This window comes from Stegostoma tigrinum, chromosome 21 (assembly GCF_030684315.1).
Source record: "Stegostoma tigrinum isolate sSteTig4 chromosome 21, sSteTig4.hap1, whole genome shotgun sequence".
Classification (NCBI taxonomy): domain Eukaryota; kingdom Metazoa; phylum Chordata; class Chondrichthyes; order Orectolobiformes; family Stegostomatidae; genus Stegostoma; species Stegostoma tigrinum.
Genome location: NC_081374.1, coordinates 33017225 through 33035048, shown reverse-complemented (window position 1 = coordinate 33035048; position 17824 = coordinate 33017225). Strand labels below are relative to the sequence as shown.

At 39.7% G+C, this 17824-nt stretch overlaps 1 protein-coding gene across 4 annotated transcripts in view; it reads right to left on the bottom strand.

Annotated features, from left to right (window-relative positions):
- The window catches only part of LOC125463028 (neuron navigator 1-like), a 618648-nt gene that overhangs the window by 121052 nt on the left and 479772 nt on the right, over window positions 1-17824 (bottom strand). For all 4 annotated transcript variants that reach the window (XM_059653430.1, XM_048553660.2, XM_059653432.1 and 1 more), the window contains one exon: window positions 12294-12999. In XM_059653430.1, the coding sequence (XP_059509413.1) occupies window positions 12294-12999 (706 nt within the window). The remainder of the gene's footprint in view (window positions 1-12293; window positions 13000-17824) is intronic.

The following is a 17824-nucleotide window of genomic DNA, read 5'->3' as shown; positions in this document are numbered from 1 at the left end:
TTCCTTGATCCAGTTATAAAGATACCAAGAAGCATCTGTGGGGAAAAATACTGAGGCCATCCACTAATGAGGATAATATGCCTTGCCTGATTAAAAAAAAAGGTCAACTTAAATGCCAAGCATCTGTAAAAACATGATTTAACTGTGGTTGTCTGATAAGTTGCAATTCAAAGTTTCACACACTGAGACCCCATTGTTAAAGTTAACAAAAGATGAAAGCTCGATGCTTCAGAGAAGGGAATAGAGGATGGAACTGTAGAAAAAAATACAATAAAAAACATTTTAAGAAAGGTTATGCATTTAAAAACTACCAGTAAATAAAACCAAACGTATAAATAGAATAGGAGATCATTTTTACGACAGATGGGACAAGGTACATAGGTTGCTTGTAATTTATTGTTTTATATTAGTAGACTGATCCCCTGGGAGTAATAAAAATGTATTAGCCCCTTTATACATCAAGTAGCTACAATTTCCTACAGCAGCCAGCTTTACACAAACACTAAGTGGAATATAAATAATTCCCCATTTTGTATTGTGAATCAACATTTATTTGGAAATGTGTTGCGTTCCTCCATTTACGTAGGACTCTTAATTAAAAGTCACACAATAGTTATCCCCTTAATTGTATTCAAAGCACACCTTACACCTCCTAATGACAATGGACTAACCTAATATTATCACACAGCTTTTTGATGTTGAATTGGGGGAGATTTCATTCAGTAGCTATAATGCCAGGGATGCAGAACCTAGCCAGAGCAGCCTAGGGAGACAAAATGCAATTGTGTTTCTGCCCCATGGCAGAGGATGTCCTATCTCCAAGAGCTGCCAATTGGGCAGGTAACACTTCTCCAGTTCTAGCTGCAGCACCAGGAGCAGGGGCTATAGTCAGTTCTTGAGCAGGAACAATATTGGGGACTGGACTTGAACAAAGCAGAGGGTTTTGTCAGGGCCATTTGGGCAGGCCCAGGAGTAGGGATGAAATTCAGCACTCGGGAGTTGGGGTGGTTCAGGCTAGAGGTTGACCACTCCAGCTTTGGAGTGTTTGCATTCTTACATTGGAAGCAGGCTGCTTGACTAGTAAGGACACCCTGTCCTCAGTTTCCTGAGTCTGCCTTCTCGTGTGGTAAACCTTTTCCATTTTTTAAGCAGTTATACCATCAGATCCAGCAGGTAAAGGCCTCAAGTATTTAGTAATTGGTCCAAGCATAGTCAAGCCAACCCCACACCCAAATACAGCCATTAATTTAAAAAAAAGCAGAGGGAGGTACGTGACAAGACATCACGATCCCTCCATACCACACTGTTACTTACCCAATCCCTAACCCATCCCTGTAAGGACATGAAAATCTAGCCATCACACCGCAATATGGTAGAAATAAAAAAGAGCTATTGACTTTGTTTTATCTCCAGAGATACACAATGCAATTAAAAAACAATGCAATATTTTCTCTTTCATATTTATTTTTGAATTTTCTCTTTGAAAATGTAACTGCTAAAAGACTTTTCCTAAAAATGGTCCTGAATGGCCAATAATGATGCATTAACTAACCGACTGCAGTTAAAAGGACAATTCATACCGAGTGCTTTTGTTTTAAATAATTCTTACATTTTGTTAACTTTTTGAATACATTTTCCAATTTGGAAACATTACCCAATTAAACATCCCACCCCCAAATCACCAAACTTGCCATGGGGAGAGTGTTAAATTCTGTCCACTATGTTTGCCAGAACCATCTCTGCACCCTCTATTTTGCTACGAAAAGTTCCTGATGATTTCATATAGGGGATTGACAGGAAGCAAGGTCAATCTTGGTCGTACCTACAATAGACAGAGCCTAGTCTGCACTAATTATATGCAGTGGTTTTCCATTATAACTTAGAATATAATTATATTTGAGTATATAACTCTCCCACCTCCTAAATCTAGAACCAACATTTGCTTCATTCTTACGCACAGTGAAGTCTTGGAAGCACAAACGTAGCAGTGTGTCTCAAATCACTGATAATGGGAACTGCAGATGCTGGAGAATCTAAGATAATAAAATGTGAGGCTGGATGAACACAGCAGGTCCAGCAGCATCTCAGGAGCACAAAAGCTGACGTTTCAGGCCTAGACCCTTCATCAGAGAGCCCGAAGCGTCAGCTTTTGTCTCAAATCACTGTCAGCTAGATGGCCAGTAGATGGCGAGAATAGGTAGGTCAGAATCTTATGGCAGAGATGGACCATCAGGCTGTTGTTCTCAACCGGCAATCAAACATCATGATTGTAAATGTCCGGCACAGGCAATGTCACAATGTCCTTGAGATTGGAGAGAATCGACAAATTTCAGAGACACTGCTCATTTTCAGGGTAAACAGCAGGAAAATGCGTCCTTTAAGTTATCTGCTCAAATGATACAATGTGGTGTTTACGTTGCTGGTTTGTTTAGGAGTTAGGAGTTTTGTTTTATTTGTTCATGGGATGTGAACATTACTGGTTAGGTCAGTGCTTACTGCTCAATTCTGACAGCCCTGGAGGAGGTGGCAAAAAGTGGCTTCCCTGGGACATGTCCAAGTCAGGATGATAATAGGGCTTTGAGGGGACTTTTCAGCTCATGGTGTGGTCCCATACATCTGGTACCTTTGCTCTTCTAGACAGTAAAAGTCATGCTGCTACTGTGCATCGCTGATGAAAGTAATGACTGATGAAGGTGATGGCTGGGTTCTAGTACCAAGTTAGCAATAGTTAAACGAATATTGTTGATTCTACTGTCTGTGAAAACAGAGAGGATAGATGAAATTTATGTTGAGTGAAAATAAACCAGACTTTGCATCAATAGTAATGATGCTGCGAATATTATTCATTGTTATTATTGTGAAGTGAATCAGATAGGAGTACGCACGTGCAGAGTTAAACATAAACATACATAAATTGTACTCAAAGTTAATATGTGCCTCTGTTACTTTGTTACGTCTCTAACAGAACTTTAATATTTCTATACCTATGTTGTACCACTACTGACCAGTCGCTCAGTAAATGCTGCATATAATGCCAGGCTTGAGCAGTCAGGTGTGAATGAGTTTTCATGGTGTGATAACTTAATTACTGTCAGCACAAAAGTCCCTCAAAAATGTAATTTTACAAGTGCAGCATTTCACTCTTACAGAATTTAAGTTGTGCACATCTCTCTGATCTCTCCCAGTTGCATCTTTCTTTCCAGAACTATCTTTTCTGTATATAATTTTAATCTGACTTTCAAGTCCTGGTTTAAAGTCTGTGAGCATCAGTACAGAATGTTCAGTTTGATTGATTGTAGGGTTTTGCTATTGCTTGGCGTGATCACAGATCACTCGAAAATGGCACTGGATTGGATTATTAGCAGAATGGCAGCAACTGTCAGTTTAAAGATCAGCAAAATCTCCTGTTGACAGCTGTTGGCACTGTGAATGGTGAACACTGTTTCTTCACTGCTAAGTACAAAAGCTGGCTTGTAATTTTCAAAAGCACACATGCCTGTCTGATCAGAATGACACTTAGGGTGAGGTTACATACTTACATATGTTTAGGGTTTACACGAAAGTAACAGTGAGAGAAGTCATGAAACACCCCAAAGCCATGTGATGAGAGATCTTGTTCAGGAGGCAATTTCAGTTTAAATCAAAGTGTGGAGCTGAATGAACACAGCAGGCCAAGCAGCACCTTAGGAGCACCTGCTGTGTTCATCCAGCTCCATACTTTGTTATCTCGGATTCTCCAGCATCTGCAGTTCCCATTATCTCAGTTTAAATCAATACTTACTTATAGTTACAAAAGTGTGTATGATAATGATTAATAAAGTGATGAAGATAGAGCACTACAGAGATAGGGCTGGAGAGTGGGACTAGCTGCATAGCTCTTTCTGAAGCCAGTCTGGACACAACAGGTCCAATGGGCTCCTTCTGTACTGTAAAATTCTAAGGTTCTAGTAAGACTACTACATAATCAGGCTACACCACAAAATCAAATTTAAAGATTTAATTGCCCAGCTCTTCTGATTAGTGGCACATAATCAAATTGCTACACCCCTCAAACTTTCCTTCTTGCATGTTTCATGCCCAGGATCCCCAGGAATGCCAAGCACATGTCTTGCAGAGATCAGTTATACTGGAATGTAGGGAAGACAGCACACAAATCCAGCTGCTGTCACCTGAATGACAATCACGTGGCACCAGCTACTGTTTGGTAATTTTAAAGTCCAGTTTGAAAGTTTGTGAACTGTTGAATGGATGAATGAGTAAATGGGTTAGGCGGAAGGATGGGTAAATGGGACAGATAAGTGGAAAACGGGCACTGTGGATAAGGTCGAGGGCAAAGTGACATGCAGCAAGGGCTATAACATATTTGGTGAATGGGATGGAAGCTGGGATGGTTCAGGAGGGACGAGTGTCAGCTTCTGGAGGATTAGTTGTGCACTATCCATGAGTTTAACTGGGTACCTAACCAAGTAATTACATCAGAGCTGTGCTACGTTTTCAACAATATCCCAGGCAGGTCCACACATCAGGACTTCCATAGGGTCCTATCCTGCTTTTTGATCATACATCTGATCTTTGATGATCCAGAGACTGGAAGATTAGCCGAAGTAGTAGTTTTGTGCAGTGTTTAGATGTATTCATCAAATTTAGTTCCTAACAGTGGTGTTGGATGGATTTTATACCATTGTTTACGCCCTCCTTAAACTTCAAAACATATCATCCAGACTGAAAACTCAAAATAGTCACAGTATATTTCCAAAATCCTCAGGAGGCAATTAATTGATTTTCATCTTGCCTGGCCTAAGTTTTTAGTAATGAATTTAAGATCAGACTTTTTCAACTTTTCTCTGTGCAATAGTGTACGGGCAGTAATGTTGAGATGAAAAGGCAAGGGATGAGAAATTGAGCTTAAATGGCCCTTTTTTTGTGGCACTAACACTGTCATTGGAACTTGAAATTGACATCCAAGGTGGTACCAGTTACAATCTCCATGCAGGCATTAATGCAGACACTGGGAATGTCTGCCACATTTCGGTAGAGTAGGGAGACCATGAAGTTCACAGCAATTTAGTGAGTGTTGTTTCTTTTTTCCAGCTCAAGAATCCAGCTGAAGTCCTCTGAATGTGTCTTGATCTATGTGAAATTAGGTGCAAGAAAGGACAATCCCCATTGAAAAGTGATTGCCAACTATGTATAGTTCGGTTACTAAACCGCCAAGGCTACCCCTGCTACTACTGGAAGCCAGGAGACATGTTTGCTCCCATGTTCAACTTTTCCCTTCCTCTCAGAGACCTCACAGCATTCATACTAACCAAAATGCATCTCCCACACAAGAAGTACAAACTAGCTTTAAGTGGTAGCACTTAAGCAGCCAGTCAACATTGGATTTACAGCTGCCTGTATATGGAAATCATATTGAGAGGCAGCATGAAGATGCTGGCCTTCCTGCATTTCATTTGATAGCCCAAGAGTTAGTTCTGTATTGTGGTCACTGAACCCACTCTTCAGGGCTGAGCTGCTGATGTGCTAAGTCTTATGGGAAGAAAATATTTTAAATGCTTTCCATTTTCTTGGGTAGTTTATCGACCTTGGGCCTTTTGTGCTTACTTTCCATTTGTTTCCGATTTTCCCTTGCCCATTTACAAGCAAATCTTGGAGCAACTGAGTATAACAGTTTAATTGCTTCCATACTTTACGTGTTCTTACTTGGATGTCTAAAATGAAAATTGTGCCAAAGGAACACAAGGAAAAAAACTACAGTCTACATGAAAATCAAGCATTATTTAAGGGATGTAATAGAACATGGGAATTTTCCGCTTACATCATTTTACATTACTGAAGGACAAGCTTACAGCGCAAGAATTTTCACAGAAAATACAATTCAGCAATTAGGCAGCACTGTGCTGAATATTGTCGTCTTTAATAAAAAGTGCATATTCATAATTTACACTCGAGTATTTTGAAACTCATATGCACTGTTTATGTAAAAAAAATCTGAAATGCACTTCTGCACAGACTGGTTTTTCAAATTCAAATACCCACGATTTTCGTCTGAAACCATGAAACACACACATTGGTGATGGAAATGTGGTTTATGTCCTGTACGTGGACTTCACAGAGATGCCTTCCACAAAGTACAATATAAAAAAGGATAACTTTAGCAAAATCAAAGTCCTTAGGACAAAAGGGGTAGTGGCAGCATCAATACAAAATTGGCTAAAAGACAGGAGTAGTGACTAATGGTGATGGATTGCTCTCTAACCGGAGGAAAATGTGCAGCTGGTTCTTCCAGCAGCTAATATTTGGACCACAGCTTCTTTCAAAAGATATTAATGACCAGACAGGGCATAATTTTCGCCTTTGCAGATGGTCTAAAACTTGGGAACGTAGGAAACAGTGAGGAGGTTGCAACAAAATTTCTTCACTATGTAGACTGGTGAAATGAACAAATGGCACAGAATGAAATGATATGCATTAGTAAAAATGATAAGTAGCGAAATAAGTGAACAGGCTAAAAAGGGGTGAAGTGAACAAGAAGCTTTGGAATATAGTTTAAAGGTATGAAAGTGGTAGGACAAGCTGAGAAACAAAACAGTAGTACTGACTTTACAAATAGTGACTTCATGGCCTCTCTCATGGGGACTCGAGTGGCATGGGTGGCTTTTAATAGAGAAAGCATGGCAGCTGGAAACCCAACCATTCTCCCATCCCTGCCCCAATGAAGCCTGTTGTGGGAAAGCCTGCCATACTCCACACCCTTTCCATTCCAATGGCAATTGAAGTCCTTCTATGGGCAATTAATCATCAGTAATTAGCAGCCAGGGAAGGTGGTGCGGGTGACGCATTCCTTTAGTTGGGAGCTTGAATTACAAAGCCCTCACTGATAACTGGAAGATCACAGCTTTGGAAAACAACCCCTCAGATCTTGCTGCTGATGACTATTTCCCCTCCACACAATGTCCCCGGCTCTCCTACCATCATCTTTCACCTGCTCCTGGGGAAGGCAGCTAGCTGACCTTCCAGTGGGCATATTACCAATATCAGTCACACTTTCCAGTGGCACCACCAAGCTACTGAACAGCTGCCAGCTGTCAATAGGCAGGGCTGCCATCCTTAGAGTCCCTGATTCAGGGAACTGCAATACCCTACCTTATTAAAATGTCTGGTTAGCACTGAAGGCTGCAGGCATTCCTGAAAAGCAACAAGACAGGGAGCATCTTAGGGAAAGCTTTTTTTCATCTGACCCAAGGGTGAAAACTGATCACAATATTCTAAGACAAACACTTACTGCTAAGTGCAACCTCTATAACTTTATGCACACATTTCCCTACGAATCCCATTTGCAGCCAGAGGGTACACCGTTGTAGTTAATACATTAATCAGAAATTGCTTCCTCTATTATTCAGAGTTGATCTGCAATAAATGGTGCTGAGAAGAATTTCAGCCAAGTACATTAAGTGATCATACTCTGTTCACACACTAATTTTTATGCCAGAAATCCATTAATTTAAAGTTCCAACCTCAACAGCATTAAACAATTATTTCTACCAAAAATCCAATTCAATTAGGTCAATTAAGCTTTCAACATCATGAAATGCACTATTAGCTCAAAAATGTACAGACACATCACAGTTTGAAGTGTATCGCATGTCACCAGAAGTGTATAATTAGAAGTTTAACTCACAAACCACTATAGTTATATATAATAATGCACTGTGGCACAATGGTAGTGTCCCTGCCTCTAGCCCTGAAGGTCCAGATTCGAGCCTTACCCAGAGGTATTTTATAAATTATTTTAATCAGTATTCAGTTATGTTCACACACAATTGAAGTTAAACATCATAAATTCAAAAATGATCCTCCTTAAAATCACAAATTAAAAATTATATAAACATTCAAATGCAACTCATTCGATGCTGATAGCTATTGGGGGCAAACTCTTCATTGGTTGGAGTCATGTCAGGCACATAGGAAGATGGTTGTGACTGTTGGAGGTTCAGTTGTCTCAGCTCCATGTCATCTCTGAAGAAATTTGTCAGGGTACTGCCCTAGGCCCCAGTATCAACAGCTGCTTCACTGATGATTTTTCCACCATCACAAGGTCAGAAGCAGGGATGTTCACTAAAAATTGTACAATGTTCGCAGCTGGCCGACATCCAGACTTGGGCTATCAAGTGGTAAGTAACGTTCATACTACTCAAACTCTAACCAATGACCAGAGACATTCTAACCACCAGCCCCTGAATTTTAATGGTGTTATTATCATTGAATCCCCCCACTATCAACAATCTAGGGGATACCATACACCAGCAATTTAACTGGATTTGCTGCATAAACAAAAAGTGGCTGCAACAACAGGTCAGAGGCTGGGACTGTTGCCACAAGTAATTCACCTCCTGCCTCTCCAAAGCCTGTTCACCAGGCACAAGTCAGCAGTGTCATGGAATATTCTGCAATTGTCTGGATGGGTGCAGCTCCAACAACATTCAAAAGCTTGCCAGCATCCAGGACAAAGCAGCCCAAATGATTAGCACTGCAACCACAAGCATTAATTCCCTCTCACCCAAACTCCCCTCCAAGCCACTCACCATCCTAACTTGGAAGTATATCGCCATTCCTTCACTGTCACCTAGTTCAAAATCCTAGTTCAATTCCCTTCTTAAGGGTCTTCTGGGTCAAATTGGCATTACAGTAGCTCAGTGGTTGGCACTGCTGCCTCACAGCACCAGGGACCCAGGTTTGATTCCACCCTCGGGCAATTGTCTGTGTGGAGTTTGCACATTCTCCCTATTTCTGCATGGGCTTCCTTCGGGTACTCCGGTTTTCTCCCACAGTCCAAAAATGTGCAGAGTAGGTGGATTAGTCATGCTAAATTGCCCATATTGTCCAGGGACATTTAGGTTAGGTGGGTTAGACATGAGGAATGGGTCTCAGTGGGACAGTCTTCGGAGGGGCAGTGCGAACTTGTTGGGCCAAATGGCCTGCTTCCACACTGTAGGGACTCTATAACCTGCAGCAGTTCCAGAAGACAGGTCACCAGCACTTTCCAAAGAGTAGCTAGGGGTGGGCAATAAATGCTGGGCAATAAAATAATGAAAGAATTTTAAAAAAAACAGACTTGGACCTTATAAGTAAGCTCAAGTAAGTTGCTCATGGCGATGCATTGTTAAAGTGGATCAATCTGGGACAGAAGTAGACCCAAATATGTTTGACTAATGTGGAAGTACACTCCCACTCCTCCTCACTGCACAGAGTTCTAACTTGTACAAAGTGCTCTGTACCATTTTTGAGCAGTCTCTGTCAACGTGTTAGTTAATGACTGGTTGGTACGCCTAAAATTTGGAAAAGCAGGTGCATACCTGGCACTACAGCTCTGCCTATCTGTGGGTGAATATCAATTCACATTCAAAAAACAGCCTCAGCACCCTGCATTTCCTGTACAAGGTGCACATATTTGTTTCAATCAGCCAATTTTTGAAAATGTGGGTTCCAATTTGTAGATTGGTGCAACATTTACACCAGAAGTTCAGGTCAACCAGAAATTCATTCCCATTTTCATTTACCAGATGTAGAAAAAGACCAAAATTCACTTCATATGATCATATGGCGCTTCAACTGTCAAATTATCATCTTCTGAATTTTGTCCTTTATCATTCAACTCAGCAGGGCTGACTTTATCTGCTTGTTTGACTTCCTAACAGACTTTATCAAAGAATTTCAAGTAATGTCTTTTCTTCCACTGCCACACTATTACTTGTGCAGTCCTGAGGATTTTGGCATTCTCCTCATCAAAATCCATTGGATACACAATGGCAACAATATCCAAAGACAATATCAGATTCTATAGATAGTGGGAACTGCCAATGCTGGAGAATCTGATAAATCCATTGGAGGGCACCTAGTTCCACCACTCTCAACCATCCCACTGCGTCCATTGTTAAATTGTTTCCATAACATCATCTTGGAATAGCTGTGCTTTCCTCCATTTAACCATCGGGATTATTAAAGACAGTCATCAAAAACTATAACTTTACCTCTATTTTGATTAATCTTTTCAGCTGCCGTCTTAAGTTGGTTCAGCCTGCTCACAACCTCAAATGTCCTCAGTGTGAGTTTTCAAACTCACAGTCTGCCCATCACAACTGCCCTCTCCAACTTGGCCCTCTCCCTGTCTCTCCTTCAACCCAACTATTTGGAAGCTGTCATCTATGCACTTCTTCTCTCCACACACATCTGTTCCAATTTTCTTTTGGCCAGCCTTTGATCTTCAGCTTCAGTGATCGCAGCTCCTGCACAAGCTAAGTTGTCATATTTCATTTCAACATTTTAGTCACCATTAAATTTAAAACAAAGTGTTACATTTTCTAATTTAAGTGAAGTTTCTTTCAAAGCTGAGGTCAAGGGAAAATCAATACTCTTAGCGAAAATGAATGCCAATATTACTAATGTGTTAGACAAGCCAACATTGCTAATTGAGTAGGAAGATGTTTAAACTTAAACTGCCACCTTGTCTAATGCAGTTAGGGAAATGGAATTAAAGGTGAACAATTGTACATTTTAAAACAGGAAAACACAAACCAATAAGACCAAAAATGCTAGAAACTAAAAGCAGATCTGTGGAGAGAAAAAGAGCTAACTCAGAGGTCTAAAACAAGATCAGTCATCTTCATCATTTGCTGGACTAGACATAGAAGTGAAAGCAAAAGTAAAAGTGGATGCTGGAAATCTGAAACAAACAGAAAACTGTGAAGAAACTGCCGGAGCCATTTAAGTACTGTCGCTACTACAGCATATCAGGTGCTGTGAATCCTGCAATGAATAAGTCACCTGACTCCCCAAAGCCTGTCCACCATTTATGAGGCACAAGTCAGGGGTGTGATGGGATACTCCCCACTTACATAGATGAGTTCGACTCCAACAACACTCAAGAAATTTGATACCATCCAGGACAAGCAGTCCACTGAATTGACAATGCATCTTCAAAACATCCACTTCCTCCACCACTGATGTTCAGTGATAACAGTGTAGAGTATCTAGAAGATGCAGACATTCTCCAAGGTTCTTTAGACAGCTCCTTCCAACCCCAAAACAACAACCATCTATAAAGACAATGGAATCAGATACACGGGAATGTCACCACCTGCAAGCTCCCCTCCTCCCCACCATAATGACTTGGAAATATAATCTATGTTCTTTCAATGTTGTTGAGCCAAAATCCTTGATGTCATGCTGGGTCTACTTACACTAAATGAACTGCAACAGTTCAAGGCAGCATCTCACCACCAATTTTTAATGGCAACTCAGAAAAGGCAAAATTTGCTGGTCTAACCAGCGCTACCCACATCCCAAGAATTAATACAAATGAAAATATAATTCAAAAAAGGTCACACAGAGGAAATCTGCATCCTGGATGGGAATGGAGAACAGTGTTACACATGGACTAAAAGGTACCTGTGGAAGAAGGCCACAACATGCTCAATTCAGAGCAATCACAAACAAATCTTAAATGACTAATGGTTTGCATCTTATCTACAATCCGATCAACAAGAGATGCGTTTTCACTTGTTTTGTTCATTTAACTGTTATGGGCTTGCAGTGCCTAGAGTATTGGGTCAGAAATACCCTCATTATTCAAATCTGACCAAACTAAAATAATTTTAAAAGTGCTATATGGAAGAAAATATATTTAGTCAATTACATCAGACATATAAAAATCTGGTCGTACCATTAACATCAAATAGTCATTGCTGTAGATGTGTGAGGGAAAGAAAGATGAAAAGCTCACCAGAATTTTTTTTTGCACTTGATTTCTTGCATTGCCTGTACTAAATAAGAGTGAATGCAAAAATGAGGATATTTTCAGTTTGCCCTGTCTATGTTTCAATAGTACAAAAGTACAATTCAAGTAAATAACTATCAACTAACGATTGGCTTGGTTGTTCACACGGCAGATCCTTCAATGAGGTTTTGTTCCTTTTCTGCAGTACAAAATAGAGTTAATTGGAAAATACAGAAAAAAAAACATTTCTAATGAAGAACAGCCTGTCAACTGTTGCAACGGATGGGAGAAAGACTTGGAAATTAGACAGTAGTGAGCCAACCAGATAAGTACCATCAGAGATAAAACCAGAAACCATGCAAAGAACAATGAGAATCAATTTGGGTTCAAGTAACTGGAAGTTATGTTCATCCTCCAGTATTTTAAGTACACTAAGTAGTGTCATGCAAAAATGTATGAATTACATGACTACATTTTTTATTCTAGGCACATAAATCTAAATATCCCTCCAGATTACCTTTGTGCTGTTGGAGAAGATATCTCTGAGAATTTGGAACTTTGCTGCCGCATTCCTTGCGGCTTACTGTGACTTTCTGGAGCTGAAGGAGTCTTTGTAGAACTTGACGTCATTGTGCACTCAGAATCAGAAGCAACTGCCTTTGCTTTTGCCTTCTCTTTCTCGCGATCAGTTTGATTCACTGGTACTGAATTTGCTCGCCCCATACCAATTTTTGAGGGTTCTTTCAGTCGAGAAACCGGAATGCCTCCATGCTTGCTGCTAATGAGGCTTGGATCAATGTTGCTACTAACAGGCCTATTTACGCCTCCACGGCCAGTGATGCTAACAGAACTTGATTTGGCTGGACGTGGCAAGCTACGATATTGCACAGCTGTCCTCGCTCCTGATGACATAAAGCCGTCGTGGTTTTGGGAAACATCAAGGCTGGTTTTCCTGGAGTTTGTTGGTTTCACAGGGATGCCTGTTGATTTCTGAGCTTTTGTTGCTGATGCTGTGTTTCCACCGGATGTCATCACTGTTGCTGTGCCTGTAGTAGGCTTCTTGTAGCCAAAAGATCCACCAGTAGAAGGTCTTGAAATGCCTGATGGAGGTTTGCGTGTTTCTCCTACTCTGTCTCGGCTAGCATCAGATGAGGATCTTTGTAATGTTGTTCCTTTGAGAGCTAATTTTCCTTTGTCTTGTACTTTAGAAGAATCAATTTTTCCTAAAAATGCAAAAGAAAGAATGAAGAGGAATTAAAGTAAACAGGTACAGACAATATAATGATTTTCATGGCTAGCACAAGGCACTTAGTTTTTTTGGTTATTTACTGTTCATGTTACATTAAGAACTCCCTCGCCAAAAGCCCCCTCATTTACTGACAGTTCTCAATATTTCTTCTTACTGTATTTATTTGGATAAAAGATCAAAGATCACACACCTCCCCCTGCTATTTAAAAACTGGTACAGCAGGAGATCAGAGAGTTATAGGCCAACTAGGCAAACGTATGTAGATGGAAAATTACTAAATGTTTAAGATAGCAGTTTGGCTTTTCACAGTGTCTCCAAGTTTCTAAAACAGCAAACAAAGGTTAGCAGTCAACCAGCTGATTGTCTTTTATTGACTCTTAAAACTTTTGGAATCAAAAGAAAATAAAGTCAGAAAATCAACGATGAGGATGAGGAAGCAAGTAATCTAAAACTAGATGATAAGAGCTCCTTAAATATATAAAATGAAGTCAGGGGCAAAGTGAACATCAGTCCTTAAAAAAGGGAATCGAATCAGGAAATGACATATTAAAGGGAATCAGGAAATGACAGAAATTCAATATTTTGCAATATTCTTCACAGAAAACAATAATAGAATTCCAAAAATACCAAATTAAGAGGCAAATGGAAGGAAATAAATATAATAATGATTACTGGAGAACTACACTGGGAAACTACTGGAGCTGAAAGGTTGTTAGGTACCCTGAACCCGATGAGTTGGATTCTAGGATACAAAAGAAAGAAGCTAAAATGGGCACTGACAGTAATCTTCCAAGAATCTCGAACTCTAAAAAAGTCTTAGACAATAGGAAAACTGCTAGAGTAACACCCTTACTCAAAAAGAGGGATAAAAACAAAGCAACTATAGGCCAGTTGGCACAACATCTATCACTGGGAAGACATTAGAGTTTATGATAAAGGATGTAGTAGCAGTGCATTTAGAAATAAATAACATAATCAAGCAGAATCAGTATGGCTTTGCCAAGTTGAAATCGTATCTCACAACTGTATTAGAATTTCTTGAGGAGTTGACAAGCAGTACAGGTAACAGGGAACAATTAGATACCTGGATTTCCAAAAGGCTTTCAACAAGGTACCAGATATTAGGCTACTTAATAAGTGCCCATAGTATTAGGGGTGTTATATTAGCACGGATGGAGGATTAGTTAACTAATCGAATACCAAAGAGCTGGGATATATACACAATGTATGGATGGAATGGCAATTGAACAGGGGGGAGGGGAGAGAGGGCTAGTCAGACTAAACCTGCAATAATGTGAACAGTTTTGGTCCCCTTATCTAAAGACATGCTTGTATTGGAGGCAGTGCGAAGGAGTTTCACCAGGCTGATACCAGCTACAAAGTGCTTATCTGAAGAGGGCAGATTGAGTTGATTGGGCCTCTACTCATTGGAATTTTGAATAAATGAGAGGCAAACGTATGGAAACATGTGAGATTATTAAGGCACCTGATGTAGATATGGAGAAATTATTTGCATTGGGATATTCCCTAAACATAGCACATAATCTCAGAGTAAGGGATATCCCATTTATGGCAGATATGATTGAAATTTCTTCTCTTAGGGTGTCACAAATCGGTGTTTTTTTTAAAACTGTAAAGCACTGTCGAGGTTAAACCATAGAGTATAATAAAACTGAAATAGACTGATTTCCCAGGGAATCAAGGCTTATGGGAGAAAGACAGCAGAGTAGAGTTGAGTATGATCAGATCAACCATGATCTCATTGAATGGTGAAGCAGACTCATTGGCCAAATGGATGACTGTGGGTTCTGATATAGTGCAATAGTTCTCGCAATAGCTGTACCATTTAAACTAATGGGGTCAGAATCGTGTTATAGCCAATACAGTTGATGAAAGTTCACATTCTACAAGTAGTGTTCTAAATTTTCAATCACGTTAAAGCCAACCCACGTTGAAAAAACATGTTATAGCTGAACTGACTGTACTTATATTCTTCTGTCTTATCGTAGATGGGCCTCAGATGCTGAGCTACTGCTAATTTTTCCAGTCAATCCAATTTCTGCCAGTATGGGAAAAGAGGGTGTGATGTAATTTACACATGATGGAAAAATGAATTCAGCAGTGACATTTGAACTCAGTGTTAATGTTGAACAAAAACCACCTTGGCTGTTCCAAGAGCTGTAACCCAGTGTGGAAATTACAAATTCCTGGAATAGAAGTAAAGCCCAAAATTGGCAGATAATTCTATGTCACTCTCATGATATTAAATGTGACACCCGTTAAAAATGAAGAAAGTACCTTGCCTCAAGTGATGGATACAGGGGGCTAGATGGCGAAAATAATCAGTGGAAAAAGTGAGTCAATTGACTCTATGGACAGTGTTGACTCATAAACTTGCTTGCAATTGGTCAAATAATATGCCAGGATGTGTTGGTTGTGTTTGCAGTGAGCAATTCTTCAAAATGGTTATTTTTATTAATTTTAAGTTATTTTTGGCACAGGTGCCATTAATGAAAGTGCTTTTAATGGCTATCACTGAAGGCAAGAAGGCCTACAACATTGTAAGACGACTGGGTCAAAGTCTGAGGGAACTGAAACAGAGCTTCTAACCAGCCAGCACTGGTTGACAGTTTGCACAGGTTTCAGGGATTATTGCCTCAATTCCATCCTGTAGCCAGGCCCCACATCAAAACGATTATTAGCACTTTAAACAGGAACTTGCTGAGCTTGATCCACATGTCACAGTGAATATCCAGCTTAATGTATTTGAACACTTTAAACTGTCTGCTGATCAGAGAAAGCCTGCATGAATTTGTAAAGCGTCATGCCTAACAAATCTAACTGAATATTTGAAGAAATTAGTAAAATAATAGATGGAGAAATGCCAAGAGATGGCATTTTTATGGGTCTTCAAAGGCAGTCCATCAAGTCTTTCAAGAGTTTGCTTGCTAAAATCAAAGCATGCAACATTTAAGGTAAAGTATTGACTTGGTGAAGAATTGGCTAAGTGACAGAAGACAGGGATAACAGACAAGTAGTCTAATTAGCAAAATATGACTCATGATGTCTTTTATTGGAGTCTGAATTATTCACTGTTCTTCCTAATGATTTAGATGATAGGATAGGAAGCCTCACTTCCAAGTTTATCAATAACACAAAGATAAACGCATGCAAAGTGATGTAAATGGAAGCACAAGATATTAATGGATTAAGCAAAATAGTGGCAAATGGATTTTAACAAGCATGACATAATCCATTTTGTATCTAAAAATAACACATCAGTACGTTCTGGTAGTGAATTGAAACGTTGTACAAAGATGCACATCATAGAGGCATATAATGAGATTAGAGCAGATGACCAACAGCAAGGTTAAATTATGTAGATTTTAAAGAAACTCTCAAAAGGAGGAAAGGTAAGTCAAAGGGTTTAAGGCTTGATTCCAGGGCTTCAGGTCAAAACAGCTGAAGACCAACGGTTGGGCAATTAAAATAAAGGGTGTTCAGATGCCATAACTAGAAAGGCACAAATATTTCAGACAGTGTAGAGCTGTAGGAGGATGTACAGTTAGAAAGTGGCCAGTAATAGTGGGATTTTGAATCAAGGATAAGAATTTTAAACTTGAGCCCTGTTTAACAGGAAGGCAGTGTGTGTCAAGAGAGTACATGAGTCATGAATAAGCAATTACAACTCCAAGACAGGACATAAGCAGAGTTCTAGATAACCTCAAGTTTACAAAAGGTAAAAAAAATGGTGAAAGTCAGCCAGGAGGGCATTGAAGTCATCAGATAGGGAGGTACCAACAGCACAAGGAAATTGAAATTAGCAGGCTTTGTGACTGCATGATGTTGTGTTGAAATGTCATTGCAGAGTCAATCATGGAATTGAGCCTCAGCAGGTCAGCCTAAGACATTTGTCAAGAGGAGGAAACGGAGCTTGTTATAAGGAGTGAAGACAATATATTTGATCTTTCCAATATTTAACTGGAAGAAATTTCTGCTCCAAGTACTGATACTGGAAATGTCGTCTGCCACTTTAAAGATAAAGAAGGAGTAAGGGAGGCATCAGGGAAGTCAATCTTAAAGTCACGCAGTATAGAAACAGGCCCTTCGGCCCACCATGTCAATGCTGACCAACTAACACCAAACTACACTAATCCCAGTTTCATGCACTTGGCCCACAGCCTATGTCCTGACATTTTATGTACTCATCCAAATATTTCTGTGACACAATATTTTAGAACAGAACTCCCAAGAAGCCTTTGAGGCACAACAGTTAGGGCAGAAAGTTTTCAACTCATAAGAAAAAAGGGTTTTCAGAAATTCTCCACAGTTTTGCCAAGTGTATAGGCAATCTGAAAGTGCTGTAGCTATACAACCAGTGAGGAGCAAGGAACTTATGGAGTGTACCCAAACAAGCAATCTCCAAATATGCCATCACTACTGCGGAATTCAAACTTCACATTTAGAAAGGCAATCTACAAGTAACATGCTTGCAATGATGATAAACTGGTCTAACTTTCAACCATTTGTGTATCTGTTATCCAAATCCAATTTTTATTTGTGTGTACTTTAACAAATGTGATAGTTATTATGTAAGTATTAACCTTCAGCAATAGTTGGATAATAAGCTAACCTTTGAGCATGTTTAAAACTAAAATTTTGCTAAGTTTAAATTGAACTAAAATAACTAAAAATTCAGGCCAAGTAAACAAGATACATTCACAGCTCACTGAGTACACTCTGAACTTGCCTGGCGTGGTCATGCAATGCCATAAACAGAACTGTGGATATTCACGCTT